This window comes from Eurytemora carolleeae, unplaced genomic scaffold (genome assembly GCF_000591075.1).
Source record: "Eurytemora carolleeae unplaced genomic scaffold, Eaff_2.0 scaffold530, whole genome shotgun sequence".
Classification (NCBI taxonomy): Eukaryota; Metazoa; Arthropoda; class Copepoda; order Calanoida; family Temoridae; genus Eurytemora; species Eurytemora carolleeae.
In genome coordinates, this window is record NW_019397460.1 from 30,978 (window position 1) to 50,431 (window position 19,454).

Below are 19,454 nucleotides of genomic sequence, written 5' to 3' on the forward strand. Positions count from 1 at the left end.
ACAGACAGAACAGAACAAACAGAGTGTATTATTGATTTCAAAAGTATAGATCCTGAGCTTATACAAAATTGTATTTCTAATAATACAATTGTGAAGACATTGAATGCTTTCTTCTTAAATTACTTTTTATCATTGAAATCATGCAAAAAATTGATATTGTTAGCAATATGAATGTAATTTTTGATGATTTGGATACCTTAAATTCAAATGAAGGACAGTAAACACTGTGTGTTTTTCTAATATTATGATTGTTTAGACAATGAGTGTATTTTTAATATTACAATTGTACAGAAAATGAGTGTATTTCTAATATTATAATTGTTTCGACAATGAGTGTATTTCTAATATTACAATTGTATAGACAATAAGTGTATTTATAATATTACAATTTTATAGACAATGAACGTATTTCTAATATTATAATTGTATTAATAATGAATGTATTTCTAATATTACAAGCATTGATAATGAGTGTATTTCTAATATTACAATTGTATAGACCATAAGTGTTTTTCTAATATTACAATTGTATTGAAAGTGAGTGTATTTCTAACGTTACAATTGTATAGAAAATGAGTGTCTTTCTAATATTACAATTGTATTGAAAATGAGTGTATTTCTGAAATTAAAATTGTGTGGATAATGAAAGTATTTTTGAAATTACAATTGTAAAGATAATGCCGATATTTTTGATATTATAATTGTATATACAAAAATTGTATAGCTAATATTTTTCTCTTCGTTTTCGTTTCTCTTCTGGTATCACTTTATTTTTAAACTTTTTCCACGGATTTTCTCCTCATTTAACTTATCCAATTACTTTTATTAATATTCACTTCTGTGTCACCTTTTCTACTTCAGGGGTTCTATTGCACTCCCCCCCCCCGCGTCCCTTATTGAATAGCGGTAAATTTAGGATTGTAAAAAGTTTCAACTCATGCTACCCTTGCAATTCTTTATTCAAATACGTTCCAGTTCTTTCCTTGGATCCTCAGAGTATCAAGATATTTACGGAGTTTTCAGATCAACCCGGTACTGCCCAGATTACTTATAGTTACTCTTGCCGTTTACCCGCACTTGGTCGATTTTACCGGGAAACTTAATGTTCGCTTTAAAAGTCGACCCACTCAATTTAGTATCTCGAAATTACGCTAAAAGCGTTCCCGTGGATCCACAATCAAAATTTGAGGCAAATCAGTTCAGGAGTTCCTGAGTTGTAATTGGACAAACAAACAGACAGACAAAAAGAGATTACAACACTTTATATATATCGATTTGTAGATGCTTAATAAATAATTTTCAAATTTTTAAATCTTAATTTTTATACAGCACCCCCCGCCCCCCCCCCCCCCCTCCTCTAGTTAATGGTATTAAAAACTTGGACTGTTTGATGTAGCAAAATTCATAGTTTGTAATATCAAAGTAATTCAACGTCAGGTTGCAAAGATATTAAGTTTCGATAATGAGATCTAGTTAAATGCAAATGTTTAATTACTTTCATCTAAAGATGTTCAAAATTAAGAAAATCTTTAATTTCATCTCTGATCACATCACATTATTTAAATATTCTATTTGTAATAAATGCAAGAAAGAGAATTTGAGTTTTTGGACAATGTAAAAAGTTCTTTGTACTTTTTGTTTGTAAATAATCCATGAACACTGACTCAACAATGCATGCATTGAAAACAAAATTTTGTAAATATTTTGTTAAGTACAATAAGAGTGAACTGCTTTTGCAAGCTTTGAACTTTAAATTATTAATTCTCTTAAACTGCAAGTATCAAAAGTAAGGAACGTATGTGTCACTGTTATCAAAGTTTATAGTTTCTTTTTGTCTTGAAAACGATATCTCTTTTAACCCAACCCAAATCCATGTCACCATCTCATTCATCCCCCCATCAAACCTTCTTTTTGCCTTTTATTATTTATTTATATAAACGATTCCTCTAACAAATGACGATGATTTATATTCACATTTATATTCAAATTCAAATTAGGCGATAAACAATGATCTGCATATAATTAAATTAGAATTAAATTAATCAGATAAAAATTAGGTTTGTTTTAATCACAAAATTTCCAATATTTTCTACATTAAACAGCCCACCTCCGTTTGTTAAGAAAAGAGGGAGGGGGGGGGGGGGCAGTTACGACCCTGAACCTCTTACTCTCGATAAACTTTTCCAATAAATAAAATGAAATAAAACCTTCCAACCCCCTTAAGTTAAATTTCTCAATTAGCACCATGGCGACGAAGAAGTAAAATTTTAAATAATAGTTTTATCCTTGCTTCTCTCTCTCCATCTCTCTCTGTATATTTAGCTTTCTCAAGCTTTCCAACCTTACTTTCCTAGTTTAGTTTAGTTCAGTAGACAGTAGACTTTCTAAACCTTCAACTTGAGAATTAGTTAATATTCGGTTTTTGCGTTCTAATAAAAAAAAATCAACTGAACACGTCCTTGAACTCAATGGTGCCTAAATAGGTTTGCATAAAACTGGGATGATATATGAAAAGATAATGGAACATGATGACAATATAGAGCCTTCCCTATATTACGCATTCTTCATGGCATTGTGTATTTTTAGAAAAAGTCTCGTTTTGCTATTTATTTAAGATCGTTTTACTTACTTCGCTGAAAACAAGTTGCTTGTTATACATTCTTTGCGAAATTCGCATACTTGAATAGGCAAAATGATTACTTGCTACCCTAATTGTCTAATTCGCTATTTTTGCAACCAAATCGTTAAAATGTTTGATATTTAGAGTTTGAGACGAGTAATCATTTCCCTTACTTCGTGTGGTAATTGCATTTCTGTATTTTTTATTATATAATTTTATTTTATTTTGAAAATATTTAATTGTACACTAAATTAACTGAGGCTCCCACGATCCCACCTCCCACACGAGAAAAAATAAAGAAACAAAGAATATTATTAATTATATATTTTTGTCCTTTAAATAAATCCACCTCATGTCATCACGTAATATCGTTAGAACAAATTGTGTCGATTTTAACGCTTATAAACCGGAAAGACCAAAGAACAAGGAAGAGGGGGGGAAATAGAGGGAAGGTGGGGGGTGGGGGAGTTGATATATAAAAGAGATTTGAAGGAACGTGATGTTGGTATATAACAGGAAGTTGTTTTCAGAAATGACTGATATAAATAGATCAACATAAAGTAGTATTGTAAATAACCTTCATTTCATAGTATCTATATAATTCCTTTCTACTATCTACATATACTCTTATTATCTAACCTTTCTATTATCTACATATACTCTTATTATCTAACCTTTCTACACTGTTTCTAACATGTTCCCCCTTGTTCCTACTAGTATCTTTCCTGTTCTTTACTATTATCTACCCTGTTCCTTACTATTATCTACTCTGTTCCTTACTATTACCTACCCTGTTCCTTACTATTACCTACCCTGTTCCTTACTATCCTGTTCCTTACTGTTATCTATCTTGTTCCTGCTATTATCTATCCTGTTCATTACTAATATCGCAGATTGTACATTTCATAGAATTTACACTTCATAGAATGTATATTTCATAGATTGTACATTTTAGAGATTGTGCATGTCAGACAAAGGACATTTCTATACAGCACATTTTATAGATAAGACAATTCATGGACAAAACCTTCTTTTCCCTGTTAAATTTTTGAAATAAAATGGAAGCTTTGAGCTTAAAGCGTTTTATAGAATATTTGTTTTGTTAGTTCTCAGATCTATTTGTGTGTGTCATCGTGTCATGGTAGTTTAGGCGTTAAAACATCATTCAATACAAACTTCAAGTCGGAGACATTTAACTAAAGTTTTTTTTGGGATATTTTACGCTTAAAATCATTTGTTAATCTTCATTTTTAAAGAACAATGTGATATAATTCAAACTTCCTGAATTGTAATCTTTTTTATCTTTTAACAATAGCAATCTAGTTAAATCTAATTAGAGAATATTCGTTCAACCCGAATACACGTTCAATGCTAATTAAACACCAGGATATTCCTTTTTGCAATATAAAATATTTTTCGCCATTTTTTTTAATTAAATAAAGGGAGGGACACGGGAAACACTAAGCACAAATTAGATATCCAGACTACCATTAACAGTTGCGTCAATTATCAATAATTGGTCGACTTCTAAGTGTCGCAATGCATTGGCCATTGATTTGAGATCAGTAGTCATTACCTCACTTTTACTTTTTTGTAGCCCTAGACATGTATCAAATATCGTGTAACATGATATTCTGTAAAAACTGCAGTACGTTGTACATTATTAACAATTTAGATTGTAGACTTATACTTATACTTAATGACAATATTCACTGAAAATGCGTTTTAAATGAATACGTAGCATGATTAGATTAAATCATGGGATATATTTAAATTACACTATAAACATGTGTGGAGATAGCTTAACTGCGTTATTCTATTCTCGCTAATCTTGTAAATACATACATTAAACTTTAACTGTGCGGTAAATACGTAATATGGTTGTCTTAATCATGTAATATTGTTGACGGATAACAGCAAACACACCAGATAAAGTTGAACAATAGGCCCGTCGGGATTCCAGAGGGGGGTATATATTCTCCCCAGACGAATCTTTCCCCGGTTAGCTGCAAATACACACACAACAGAGTAACCCCGTCTCAAGGAAATCGATAACAAAAGCTTTATTTCCTAAAAATAACATAAATTATAGGTCATGGTTACTTGTACAATGTTATAATAAATGTTAATAATAGAAAAAAATCTTACGATTTATTTGCGAATGATAAAGGGTTAACTTATTGTTGATCAGTATTGAAATACGTTTTTAAACTTCTGAAATAAATGACAGTTGAATATTTAACGAAATTCAGTAATTCTTCATATGGAAACATTCTTGTTTAACTTTTATGGGGTTCACAATAAACGAAAGTGTTTAGGCTCCGTCTGGAGAACAAAGAAAATGGGTGCTGAAATTATTTGGTTGGTGTCTCCGAGAGGGGATTTAAGTGGAAGACGACATTACACGGAGGTCTTAAAGTTAATGGTTAACAAATATAGATAACGACGTAAGAATTGTAATTACGTCAATTCATGTTAACTTGTGACATGAGATATTAAGTAAACCTTACTTTATAGAGTAACTCCGTACTGTTTACTTCGATAGAGTAAACCTGAAACCCTGGTTTTTTAAAACCGGTAGGATCGTTCCCGTTAATCTGAGATTGATATCTAGCTTGTTGATAGCTAGACTGAACCCCTGTTTTTATAAACAGGTAGGATTGTCCCCATCATTTGGGATCTATAGATAGCTTGTTGTATAGCTAAGCTTGTGTTTTGTGTGGCATTTAGAGCACTGGATAGACCCCATCATTTGGGATCGATATACATAGCTTGTATAGCTAGGCTTGTGTCCCTGTTTGGCATTAAGAGCACTGGATTAGTAGCTGGATTTTGATAGCTACACTTGCGTCCCTGTGTGGCATTAAAAGCCTGGGATTCAGTTCTGGTTGAGTTTGATAGCGGACGGATTGTACCTAGATATATACTTTTGAAAATTTGTTATGGAGTAGGTGTTTACTACAAGCATGCATTTAAGAAATGAAAAGCACTTGTTTTCAGCATCAGTTTTGAAAGAAGCGATTGGCTAAACTCTCATCGATTTTTCCATGAGATCGTTTGCAATCTTTAATGTTAGCATGTCAAGTCTGTAATGGAATAAACTCACTAATGGTTTGATTGGATGTTAATGAACCGTTATTCGGTTTGATATTTAAAACACGTAGTATGTTCGAAAGTTAAGGCTTTCTGTACTAAAATTTTGTGTCAAGGCAAAATACAAATTACAACAAATACGTATTCGTTAAATATTTTTAGATGGATAATGCAGCAATATTAGAACCAAATGCAACATTACTTCAGGTATTGTTCTAGGATTATAATATACATACAATGATAATCTGAAAAGAGAAATGAAAGTCGTCTAAATCCTTTAATTAGATACGATGCTGGTGTTTGAGTATGTTAAGGGTGCGTTTACAGAGTTATAACATTAACAGTCACAAATTTAAAATCCTCAGATACGTCTCTATATTTAAAAACGAAGACGATTTTTATTTCACTTTTTTGTTTTTGTCGTAAAATTTATTGAACAACCTTTTTCAAGTCTAATGATATATTGAAACACAATAACATGAAACAATTATATTTTTACGGACAAAATATTTCAGTTTACATTAGAGTTCCAATTTCTGGTTTGTTTATTTAGCTAAATAAATCATGTTTTGAACGCGATTCCGACTCCCGGCCAAAACATAAAGAGACTAATACTACCTATCAGTCAGGTTTGACACACATACTGTTCAGCCATATTAATAACATACTAGCTGAAGGGCCCGGCGTTGCCCGTTAAATAAAAAAATTCGAATTAAAAAAGGATTATAAAATAAATGATTTAAAAAAAATCTTTCGTATTTTTTTAGCCAGAAGGTTACCCATGCGGTTCCTCTAAAATATTTAGCCAATTTGGTCCAGCCGTTTGGCCAGCTATAACTAACATTATATATATATGAGCGAAGAGCTTTATAATATAGATTACCAAACAAACCCTAAACAGACAGACAAGACAAATATTGACAAAAATATATTGAGAATTAAAGATAATATTTTTTAGCGGCGACCTTTAGCATGGAACGGGGAGGACTATGTGGCAGCTGGCGATCCTATCGAGGTCACCGAGATCAAACCAAGGTTACCGGAGGTCAAATCCAGGAGCATAGAGACCAAAGAGGAGAAAAGGGACTCCGATCAATATTTGGTGAGTGCTTGTCAGCAGGGGGTGGGAAGGGGGGGGGGCAGTTTTCTTTAAAATATATTTTAGGTTGATATTTAAAATATATATACAGGAGGTTGAAATTAAAATATATTTACAGGTTGATATTAAAAATATATTTACAGGTTGATATTAAAAATATATCTATGGTTGATATTAAAGATATATTTACAGGTTGATATTGAAAATATATCTACAGGTTTATATGAAAATATATCTTTTATCTACAGGTTGATATCTAAAATATATTTACAGGTTAATATTAAAAATATATCTACAGGTTGATATTAAAGATATATCTACAGGTTGATTTCAAAAATATATCTAAAGGTTGATTTCAAAAATATATCTACAGGTTGATATTAAAAATATATTTACAGGTTAATATTAAAAATATATTTACAGGTTAATATTAAAAATATATCTACAGGTAGATATTGAAAATATATCAATTATCAACAGGTTGATATTAAGAATATATCTAAAGGTTTATTTCAAAAATATGTTTACAGGTTAATATCAAAAATATATCTACAGGTTGATATTAAAAACATTTCTACAGGTTGATATTAAAAATGTTTCTACAAGTTGATTTGAAAATATATCTAATAAATTTAAAATAATAAAAGTTTTATTGTGAAACAATAAAAACCATTAAAAATTTTAGAAATATTTCAGATTGAAAAAAGTTAAAACTTAATTTCTTCTTGTTCAGGAGTCAGATGACAGTACAGTACAGAAGGATGAAAACTCAGATGCAATTAGCAGTGAAACAGAGCAGGCACAAGGTAGCATTATTATCATGGTTAAATCATTTTTTTATGATTATTATTAATATTATTATCTAGTAAACCTGAAGCGAAATGTTGGTTTATTCTCTGGAATCTCGCTGATAGTTGGAACTATGATAGGATCTGGTATATTTGTGTCCCCAACTGGTCTACTAGAGAGAACAGGTAGAGAGATTCAAAAATTATTATGTACTTGAAAACTGTTCATTAATTACAAACTCAAATTATACATTTTTTTGGACTGAGAAATAAAACTGAGCGTCGTATCGTTCCGCTCAAGTATATTCCCTGGTTGATGGATTCCCAGTTTTTGCTTTGAATGTTTGTTTTGAACTATGACGACATCTGCGGCCAATTTCTAGAGATTGGGTATAATTGTTTAGTGCATTTATGCTCAAATAGGCGGACAGTCTCTTTAAATTAAATGCAGTTTAAGTTTTATCATTCAGAATTGTTTGCTTTAGCTGTAAGGATTTAAACAATGCTAGAAAATTGAGAAAAAAACTCGAGAGTTTCCATGCCTGTTTACTCAAGGACTAAAATGGATTTTTAAACTTTTTTTTCAGGATCTGTTGGGATGTCATTGTGTGTTTGGACAGCATGTGGAGTTGTTTCTATGCTGGGAGCTTTATCATACGCTGAACTAGGAACTATGATTACTAGGTAACCAGGAACTATGATTACTAGGTAACCAGGAACTATGATTACTAGGTAACTAGGAACTATGATTACTAGGTAACCAGGAACTATGATTACTAGGTAACCAGGAACTATGATTACTAGGTAACCAGGAACTATGATGATAAGGAACTGTGGTATTGTTGGAAATCGGGCATGTGACTCTTTAAGTTAAGCTAGGGTCTCTTTAATAGGAACTATAATTTCTTCCAATATAAGAGAAAACTATATGAATTTTATAGAAAATACCTTATTGTTAATTTATTAGTAAATCTATTTCTAGATTTTTGTTTGTGCGTCATTTTAATCTAATTAAAATAAATTAAAGAAAGCTTTAAGATTTTTCTATTCTTGTTCAAATATCACAAACGTTGCATGGCTAAAGAAATTTTTCATGATTTCGGTCACTATCCTAGAAAACCTATGATACATTAAGTCATATATGTTTATTATCCAAAAATTTCTGCTACTCGTTGTACACAAGATAAATCATTCTATATTCTACATTTTAAATGATTTTAACATGTTTAAGTTCTGGAGCTGAGTATGGATATTTTATGCAAGCTTTTGGACCCTTCTCTGCATATATGTTTAGCTGGGTCTCTACTATGATAATCAAACCTTCACAGGTTAAACAGTTTTTTTAATTCTAAGTCTAGTGTTCATCTTTTCTCAATTTTGGCAAGTAAAAATAATACTACGAAATGTCAGTTTGTTAAAAGATTCACGTTTATCTGAACAAATATTTCTATGTTGCTGTTGTGAAGAGTTAATATAGTACTCTAAAAATTAAATTGATATTCCTGTCCCTGATCATTGGTCCCTGATCCCTGGTCTCTGATCCCTCATCTCTGATTCCTAATCCCTGATCCCTAATCGTTGATCCCAATTGAATCTAGTTTATAAATGTAATGTTTCAGCTGGCCATCATCTGCATGTCCTTCGCAGAGTACGCGGTTGAAGCATTCACAAGCGAATGTGATCCTGATCCTTTTATAGTTCAGATAGCTGGAGCTTCAACTGTAGCTGTAGTTACATTCATCAACTGCTGGTATAGTTGTAGTAGTATATAGTAGTAGCTAGCAGTAGTAGTAGTAGTAGTAGTTCAGATAGCTGGAGCTTCAACTGTAGCTGTAGTACATTCATCAACTACTGGTATAGTTATAGGAGTAGAAGTAGTAGTAGTAGTTCAGATAGCTGCAGCTTCAAGCAATGCTAGTATAGTTGTAGTTGTAGTATTAGTGGCAGTAGTAGTTCAGAAAGCGGAAGCTTTCACTACAGCTCTAATTGTATTTTTTAACTGCAGTTATAATAGTGACCTTTTTGACATTCCAGGGGGGGGGGGGTCGTATAACCCTGTATAGGGCTGAATGTCATCTTCAAACCATAGTTTCCAGGGAGGGGCTAATCCCCCATAGCCTCCCCACCCTTTTGTACGACACCTGCAGCAATCCCTGTACTTGTATCATTAGCAACATTAAAGACTTTAATATCGCAGTCCAGTCACAGTAACTGTATTAGAATTAGCGGCTAGAGCAGTAGAAGCAATATCAAAATATACTTTAGCAGTCCAGTAACAGTATTAGAATTAGCGAGTAGAGTAGTAGTATCAAATATGCTGTAGCAGAATAGAAGTAGTTGTCATATTTGACAATTTGTAAATATTTAATTATTTATTTCGCGTTTATCAGGTCTGTGTCCCTGGCAACATCTGTGCAGAATGTGTTCTGCAGTTGCAAACTTATTGCTGTTGCAATTATAATAGGTAAAATACTGATGCAAATAAAAGATTTTAAAAGGTATATGTTTGCGTGAAAATGACTCTATTTTTCGAAACCTTAGTTTAGTTTGTTTTGTTGTAATATATGAAGACTAGATAAAGATATAAAATTTAAATTTTTGTATACAGTGAGAACCAGAAAACAGTGGGATAGGAAGAAGACATTTAAGAAATAATTAAGTGTCTTTGATGTGGTTACTAAATGGATCCTTACAGTCGTCTTCCTATACCACAGTTTTTTTGGTTCTCCCTGAATCTTTAACCCACATAAAAATAATATTAGTTATTTCCCCGTTATCAGGTGGTGGGATGTGGAAAATAGCTGAGGGAAGTTATGAACATGTTGCAACAGGGTTCGAGGTTAAAAAACTTTTTTTAATCCATTAAAAAATTCCATTAAAGTTTTGGTAAAATGTCAGAAAAATTAAAAACAATAATGATTAAGATTTTTCACAAATAGTTGAAATTGTTAAATATCTCTGAGCTCTAACCATCTGATGAAGGTACACTGTTTAACATTTCAGTAAAGAGGCTCTTGACAAAATTTTAAAGTGTCCCTTCATGTATAAAGCTACTTACTTGATTTACAACGGTACCCTTTAAACTTTTCTGCATACATCTCTTTAAATTATGTTCACTTGAAATAACGTGGATAGTCTCTTTAACATATTACCTTGTTTCAGGGAACCACGACAAATGTTGGTCATATTGCGACTGCTTTCTATTCTGGACTCTGGGCATACGATGGTTGGAATAATCTAAACTATGTTACAGAGGAGATAGTTAACCCTAGTGTTAACCTACCCTTGTCCATAGGTAGGGTCTGGGCCGGGGGGGGGGGGGAGTTAATTAACCCCTTAGAAATTAGTGATTATCCAAAGTATTTAAGTTTCCTACCGTTTTAAAGTGTTAGTTTACCTTTTTGACTGAAATATTTGATGTTAAAACTTTTGGTTGAGATATCACTAAGCTACATTAAACTCGAGATCAACAACAAAAAACCAATAAATTCTAGAAATGATCAATTTTAGAAATTAAGTTTTTTAATTTATGCAACAAGATGATCGTAATCGAACGTAGGATATTTCAAACTTTAAATTCTGTTATATCAAATATTCTAATTTGGAAATATCATAGGTTTACACCATCAGATTGCAAAGATATCGGGATTAGAAGATTTAAGTTTAGTGGCAAAAACTCTTTCATAAACCGAATGGAAATATTGATCCGTTTAGAAAGGGTTTGACAGTTGTAAATTGAAGAAACAAGTTAGTGCTTAAAAACAGGGTTGGATTATAAAGGTTCCGTACTTTATTGCTTGGGAAAGGAGCTTAGAAAAAATATCATCATACAGGGTGTTCCACGAAACATTAGAGCAGAAAGACGATTTGAAAGTCGTCTTCGATATTTGATTTTTTTTGAGACATTTAGTCGTCAACCTTTATTCACATGTATGATTTTTAAAAACAATAAACTAGAGAGAAAGAACAAATATTATTCTACATTTTTTACAAATCTTAATATTATCTTGATTGGGCAAGAATTAGTTCTCTTTGATCCTGGAATTAAGAACCAAAATACAGTATTATACTGTCTCAACTGTTTTTGTCATAATTTAATAATAGAAAACAGAAAATATTTCTTCAACAATAATACATTGCTTAAAATCCAAATAAAGCCTTTTTATAGAATTAAACTTCAAAAAATGCAAAGAATTGACATTTAAAACTGTTTAAATTCATTTTTAGAAGTTGCTGGTTCACTTGAAATAATATTTAATCAGAAAAAATCTCTTTATTTACATTTTAAAGAGACTTTCGCCGTGATTTGAAGTTGTATCTCTTAAATGAGAAGCATACCAGATTCACAACAGTACCATCAAGACCTTTATTAATTCTTAATAATTCGAAAAAAGATATTCTGATTTTAAATATTTCAAGATGAGAACAAAAGTCATTTATCCGAAAACAAATGTTAGAGATTGTGCAACTTAATTTCCGTTTTCGGGATAATCACATTTACATTGTTCATCCCTGCATTCATGGCTTTCTTTTTATTCATTGATCCTGCTGATATTCTAATCCTGCAGATATTTATGATCCTGCAGATATTCATCGATCCTGCAGATATTCATCGATCCTGCAGATATTCATCGATCCTGCAGATATTCATTGATCCTGGAGATATTCATGATCCTGCATAAATTCATGGATCCTGCAGATATTCATTGATCCTGCAGATATTCATTGATCTTGCTGATATTCATCGATCCTGTTGATATTCATTGATCATGCTGATATTCATGATCCTGCAGATATTCATGATCCTGCAGATATTCATCGATCCTGCAGATATTCATCGATCCTGCTGATATTCATTGATCCTGCTGATATTCATTGATCCTGGAGATATTTATCGATCCTGCAGACATTCATCGATCCTGGAGATATTCATCGATCCTGCAGATATTCATTGAACCTACAGATATTCATGATCCTGCAGATATTCATGATCCTGCAGATATTCATCGATCCTGCATATATTCATGATCCTGCAGATATTCATCGATCCTGCAGATATTCATTGATCCTGCTGATATTCATTGATCGTGCAGATATTTATCAATCCTGCAGATATTCATTGATCATGCAGATATTCATCGATCCTGCAGATATTCATGATCCTGCTGATATTCATTGATCCTGCTGATATTCATTGATTCTGGATATATTTATCGATCCTGAAGATATTCATCGATCCTGCAAATATTCATGATCCTGCATAGATTCAAAGATCCTGCATATATTCATTGATCCAGCAGATATTCATTGATCCTGCATATATATTCATTGATCCTGCTGATATTCATTTATTCTGGATATATTTATCGATCCTGCAGATATTCATCGATCCTGCAGATATTCATTGATCCTGCAGATATTTATCAATCCTGCAGATATTCATTGATCATGCAGATATTCATCGATCCTGCAGATATTCATGATCCTGCTGATATTCATTGATCCTGCTGATATTCATTGATTCTGGATATATTTATCGATCCTGAAGATATTCATCGATCCTGCAAATATTCATGATCCTGCATAGATTCATGGATCCTGTATATATTCATTGATCCTGCAGATATTCATTGATCCTGCATATATATTCATTGATCCTGCTGATATTCATTGATTCTGGATATATTTATCGATCCTGCAGATATTAATCGGTCCTGCAAGTATTCATGATCCTGCATAGATTCATAGATTCTGCATATATTCATTGATCCTGCTGATATTCATTGATCCTGGAGATATTTATCGATCTGCAGATATTCATTGATCCTTACATCCATACATTTTGTTGTCCAAAGGATTAAAGTTATTCCTTTTGGAAAATAAACTAACCTGAATACCAGGAATTTTACCATATTTTGTATAGGTATCGCTATCCCCCTGGTAACTATCTGCTATGTGTTCGTGAACATCTCCTATCTGACCGTGATGTCCCCTTCGGAGATGCTGGCCAGTGACGCAGTGGCAGTCACCTTCGGGAACAGGATTCTAGGTAAGAACCGAGAAGATGAAAAATTGCAATGTGTGTATTGTTGCAGAAGCTGAAATTTTGGACCCAATAGAGCCTAAAAATTGAAAATAACCCTGCGTATGTAAAACAATGTAAAATTAAAATAGCTTTACCAATGATCTCATTTTACAATTGAAAAAATGGATATCTTCTTCTCTCAGTCCAAAATATCACATTCTAGATACATAAACTGCGTGCACAATGCACCCTTCATTTTCAACCTTGATATAAATGTAAATAAAATTATAAAACTGAAAAAGTTTTCAGAAAATCTTATAATAGGGGAAAAAATTAATGACACAATAAAATCTAATGTCCATGTATCAGGACCTATGGCTTGGTTAATGCCTCTCTCCGTTGCCATCTCTACTTTTGGCTCCGCTAATGGAACAATCTTCGCTGCTGGTCGACTCTGCTATGTAGCGAGCCGAGAGGGTCATCTTGTCGACGTATTGTCCTTTGTTCACATCAAGAAGCTGACCCCTGCTCCTGCTCTACTGTTCCACGCTGTAGTTGCTCTAGCTATGGTACTGTCCGGGGATATTGAAGGGCTGATTGACTTCTTCAGGTCTGTTCAGAGGTTTTGTCTTTCCGGAAACCGTTTTTCAAATGAAAAATTTTCTAAGATGGCAACTTCACAAATGTAGAATTTTCTAAGATGGCAACTTCACAAATGTAGAATTTTCAAAGATGGCAACTTCACAAATGTAGAATTTTCTAAGATGACAACTTCACAAATGTAGAATTTTCTTAGTGCGAAGTGGCAATTCTCCAAATGTATCATTTTCCTAGGGGCAATTTCCAGAATGTATAATTTTCCCATAGATAAATTTTCCAAGGGGAAACTTCATAAATGTATAGTATCCCAAATGATACTTTACATACGTTGGTAGGCAATTATATCAATGTAATGAAGACGACTTTTTATTTAAGTTTTTATTGTAACAAGCTTTTTCGAATTGCAAGTATTCAATTAATAAAAGAGAAGATTTTTTAATTTAAATTTTCTCTTTGTTTTCATTTTTTGTGTATCAATGCTGTTTAAAAGCTTGATATAAATCAAAATTGAAATCGAAAGTCGTCTTTATTATGTTGAAATAATCGCCTACTACCGTATGTAAACCATTTCAGGAATGAAAATTTTGCTTGTGAAAACTTATCAAACATACGATTTTCTCTAGAGTATTTTGACATAAAGATACTATAAATATGAGAGCTGATGATATCCTTCATTGTAAATTTTTTTTAATAATAATCAAACCATTTTGTTCTCAGTTTTACCGTGTGGATATTCTACGGTATGGCAATGCTTGCTCTGCTTGTTCTTCGGTATAAATGTCCTAAACTAGCCAGACCTTATAAGGTAAACAATATTAAGGAAAATACATAGTGAAATTTCTGAGGAAAATGAAAACCAACTCAGTGTTGCTTAGTTTTGTTTATATTCATCCCATGAATGGCAGTACGCTTATTGTGTAAACAAAGATGGATTCTTGGTCTATCTTTATTGAAAAATATGTTCGACAAAACAGAGCAATTCTTATTTTAAAATTTTTTTATTATTTTGATCGCTCCTTTTTGTTTGATAAATATTATTTTTGTTTTTGTTCCAATTATTTCTCATAACTATAATAATAGTGCAATGTGCATAATAGTGCAATATACATAATAGTGCAATGTACATGTAACAATTCAATGTAAACAAACTTTCTATCAAATAAAATCAACATTAGGCCTGGAAAAATATCGATTAGTCCTTTTTGTACAATAAGAACCTGAAAACTGTGGAATAGAAAGACGACATTAAAGCAATACTTTAGTGTTATTCCTTTTGTTATAAAATCCACAGTTTTACCAGGAACTTATAACGTGAAATTGGCCTGATTAAACTTTTTCTTATTTTTTTGTTTATTGGACCATTTAAAGCCATAAATGGGTTCTAAAAGTCGTCTTCACGGCGCCATGACAAACTCCGGAAAGACAAACTCCTGACGAGACAAACTCCTGACGAGACAAACTCCTGAAAATAAAATCTTCTGAAATACAAACTCCATAATATCAAATTTTAAAAAATGTTTCACAATTAATATTTAATCTAGCCGCAGCGCTCGGCCCAGAAAGTGTCATAACTTAACCTAACCCATGGCCGCAGCGCTCGGCCCCCTAGCCTTTCCTAGCCGCAGAGCTCGGCCCAGAAAGTGTCTTAACTAACGTAACCCATGGCCGCAGCGCTCGGCCCCCTAGCATGTCCTAGGCGCAGCGCTCGGCCCCCCTAGCCTGTTCTAGCCGCAGCGCTCGGCCCAGAAAGTGTCTTAACCTAACCTAACCCTAAATAATAAAAAATAAATAATAATAAATTTGCTGGTTATTCTGATCATTGTAATACTTTGCTGCTTGAAACATATTCAAATTACTAAAGTTTGAGAATTTTTTCTAGGATATTTGCGGATTTTGTCTCCTAAAGATTATGAATTTTATCATATTTCATTCAGAGAAAAATTTCATAATTTCAGGAGTTTGTCTTTCAGGAGTTTGTACTTTCAGGAGTTTGTCTCGTCAGGAGTTTGTCTTTCCGGAGTTTGTCATGGCACCGTCTTAACTTTCCAGAGTTTTTTTGTTTGTTTTCACTGTACTCTCCTAAAAGCATAACTAAGACTATATTTTTCAGGTTCCAATAATAATCCCAGTCGTCGTCCTGATAATCAGTGTATACTTAGTGATTGCTCCGATCATCGACAATCCTCAGGTAGATCATTATTTATGTACTTGTGCACAGTGTACGTAACTTGTACTATATATTAAGTACATAAACAGTGTCCAAATGTCCTGTCCTGGACTTTTGGATCTATGGCAAAGACCCAGCGATCCTGGGACGGTCTCAAATTTAAAGATTTTGTACTTGCTGTCTAGACATCTTCATTGTAAATTATTTTTAAGCATTCAAGGGTTTTCACTTTCAAGGGGCTTTGACTTTGAGATGTTTTTTTATAATTAAAAAATGTATTCTCTTTAGTTTGCAATTTTTACATCGTACAATGTACAATTTACATTGTACAGTGTACAATTGTTTCCCCTGTCAAAAGCAATGATTTATCAAACGATTTAATTTAATTCATCGTTTTTATTTTTGTTGTTGCATTAGATTCTAGATGCTTATGCATATATCATTCAAACTCTTCCTAGATCAAGTACATATATGTACATTGTAGATGCTGTACTATTAAAACCCTATAGTATGGATTGAGTACATGTAGTACTGTTTAAACGCTATATTCTAGATTGAGTACATGTACTCCATAATGTTTATGGTACTTGGAGCTGTTCTTTATCTACCTTTTGTTCATTTTGGATACGTCTTTACTTTTATGGATAAACTAACAACATTTTTACAGGTAATAACATATCTGAAATAATTTGCAAAAGTGCAAAGTCTGATGATCATTCTTAACGCAAGCTTTCATCGTGGAGCATTTCTAATCTGAATTCTTGTAACTCTTTAGAATAATCCAATTAAATCCATTTAAACCTTCCCACGACTTATTATCATTCCATTTCATTATTTTGATTTTACATGCATTGATATCCAGAAAAAAAAGTGGAATTAAACTCAAAATCGTTTAGTCTTTTATTATGAAAAGGCCCCCCCCCCCGTATTTGCTTTCAATCCCTTTCCAATTTTGATTTTATCATAATTCTTACTGATGTTCTAGACCGAATTCTAAAAAATCTTTATAAAATTAAATGTCGAAATATATTATTATTATTAAAAATCTTCTTATTTTCGTAACCTTGTAATCAGTTTTCTTATACTCTTTTGATTCTTATATAAATCTTTATAGTAAGTTTAACTTAATAATCTTAAACCTTATAATCATTCTAATCTCTTATTATTATTGCTTAAAATATCTTTTAAGCTTAAATTCCTCTAATCTTATAATCTTTAATCTCTTCCTTCAAATATTTTCTAGTGACTTCTATCTCTTAAAATTATATTTCGTAATTAATGGTTTTTTTCTAGTTGATGCTACAGATTGCACCACCCTGTGGAATTGCAGATGAAGAATACAGTGGATTGTAAAATCTACACAGAGCACATGTAATACAATGGATTGTAGTATCTACGCAGAACACATGTAATACAGTGGATTGTAAAATCTACGCAACACATATGTACTCCAATTAAATGTAGAATTTACGTAGCACACATTTAATTTAGTGGATTGTAGAGTCTATGCAGCACACATGTAATACAATGAGTTGTAGTATCTACGCAACACACTTGTAATACAGTGGATTGTAAAGTCTATGCGTAGCACACCTTTCCAACAGTGGATTGTAAATTCTACGCAGCACACATTTACTACAATGAATTATAGAATCTTCGCAGCACATATGAAATACAGTGGATTGAAAAATCTATGCAGGACACATGTAATACAGTTGATTTTAGAATCTACGCAGGACATTTGTAATACTTTATTGTAAAGTCTACGCGGAGCACACCTTTAATGTATTGGATTGTAGAATCTATGCAGGACTCAAGTAATACAGTTAATTGTAGAATCTACACAGCACACCTATCATAAAATTGATTGTAGAATCTACGCATTACACCTGTTATACAATGGATTGTAAGAATCTACGCAGCACACCTGTAATACAGTTGACTGTGGAATCTACGCAGGACACCTGTAAGACTGTGGACTGTAAAGTCTACGCGCAGCACACCTTTAAAACAGTGGATTGTAGAATCTACGCAGGACACCTATCATACAATTGATTGTAGAATCTACGCAATACACCTGTAATACAGTGGACTGTAGAATCTACACAGCATACCTGTTATAGAGTGGATTGTAGAATCTACGCAGCACACTTGAAATACAGTGGATTGTAGAAGCTACAATACAGATTGATCGTAATTTCCACAACATTTCATGGGAATACAGAATTTGTTAGCTCTCTTGAAAACTCAAATAACATTTTTTCTCAACAATTTCTACGAACTATTTTTATTTTATGATTTATTGATCAAAAAACTTGGTTTTAAAACCCTAGTTTCCTTTCGTCATGCTTTAAGTCGCGACTTTTTAACATTAAATGAAATTCAACGATTTTCCTAAATGCTGCTTTCAGTTTTCATTTTTAAAAGAACAATTTTTATGAAGTAATTAAAGCACAATCCACATGTCCACATGTTCCAGCAATCATTAAAACTGTATTTTGTAAGACTTTTTTTAAAATTTTGAAAGTTGTAATAGTTTGAACGCGTTAGAAAAAAAAGAGGAGGATGGCGAATATTTTATATGATTCAGAAAATTATTAAACATTTTTTTTATTGAACACATTTTATTTGTTAAATCTGCAAAGTTTAAAGATTTCATAAAGTTTGCAACTTTTTTCTATGGCACCCACTACTTAAAACTTTAATTTGTGTGTGCCAAATGTGATATCCAATACTACTAAAACATAATCTGAACAATATTTATATTTTGAACCTATGTTACATATATGTAATACTATTTTAATATAGTAAATATTAAAGAAATCTATAAAATATAGAAAAGAACCTGTAGTAAGACTTTATTTACAATTAATAAATTGAAAAGTAGATTTTTAGAAGTATTCTCATATCTTTTCATCTTATTTCATTCTTAGTTTCCATGTTCATCTTCTTATGGGATATAAGATGGTTCCGTTCATTATCTTATATTCCTGGTTCCCTTCATCATTTTATATCCTTGGTTCCTCTTAATATCTTATATTCCTGGTTCCGTTTATCATAAT

The 19,454-nt window shown here is 32.2% G+C and overlaps 1 protein-coding gene across 1 annotated transcript; it reads left to right on the top strand.

Annotated features, from left to right (window-relative positions):
- Window positions 1-5,875: 5,875 nt before the first annotated feature.
- On the top strand, window positions 5,876-18,188 carry LOC111714415 (b(0,+)-type amino acid transporter 1). Its single transcript, XM_023489518.1, has 16 exons — window positions 5,876-5,920; window positions 6,672-6,815; window positions 7,546-7,618; window positions 7,679-7,786; window positions 8,188-8,284; window positions 8,832-8,928; window positions 9,220-9,350; window positions 9,991-10,064; window positions 10,381-10,439; window positions 10,763-10,895; window positions 13,524-13,649; window positions 13,995-14,235; window positions 14,943-15,030; window positions 16,336-16,413; window positions 16,946-17,059; window positions 17,686-18,188. The coding sequence occupies exons 1-16, from the start codon at window positions 5,876-5,878 to the stop codon at window positions 17,743-17,745; spliced, it is 1,668 nt and encodes a 555-aa protein (XP_023345286.1). The 3' UTR covers window positions 17,746-18,188.
- The last annotated feature ends 1,266 nt before the right edge of the window (window positions 18,189-19,454 follow it).

What these genes read in the sequence shown, in the direction of transcription:
- LOC111714415 (XM_023489518.1), top strand. Translation starts at nt 5,876, where the DNA reads ATGGATAATGCAGCAATATTAGAACCAAATGCAACATTACTTCAG. An exon ending in CGATCATCGACAATCCTCAG is followed by an intron (nt 16,414 to 16,945) that starts GTAGATCATTAT and finishes GCTATATTCTAG; the next exon opens with ATTGAGTACATGTACTCCAT. An exon ending in AACTAACAACATTTTTACAG is followed by an intron (nt 17,060 to 17,685) that starts GTAATAACATAT and finishes GTTTTTTTCTAG; the next exon opens with TTGATGCTACAGATTGCACC.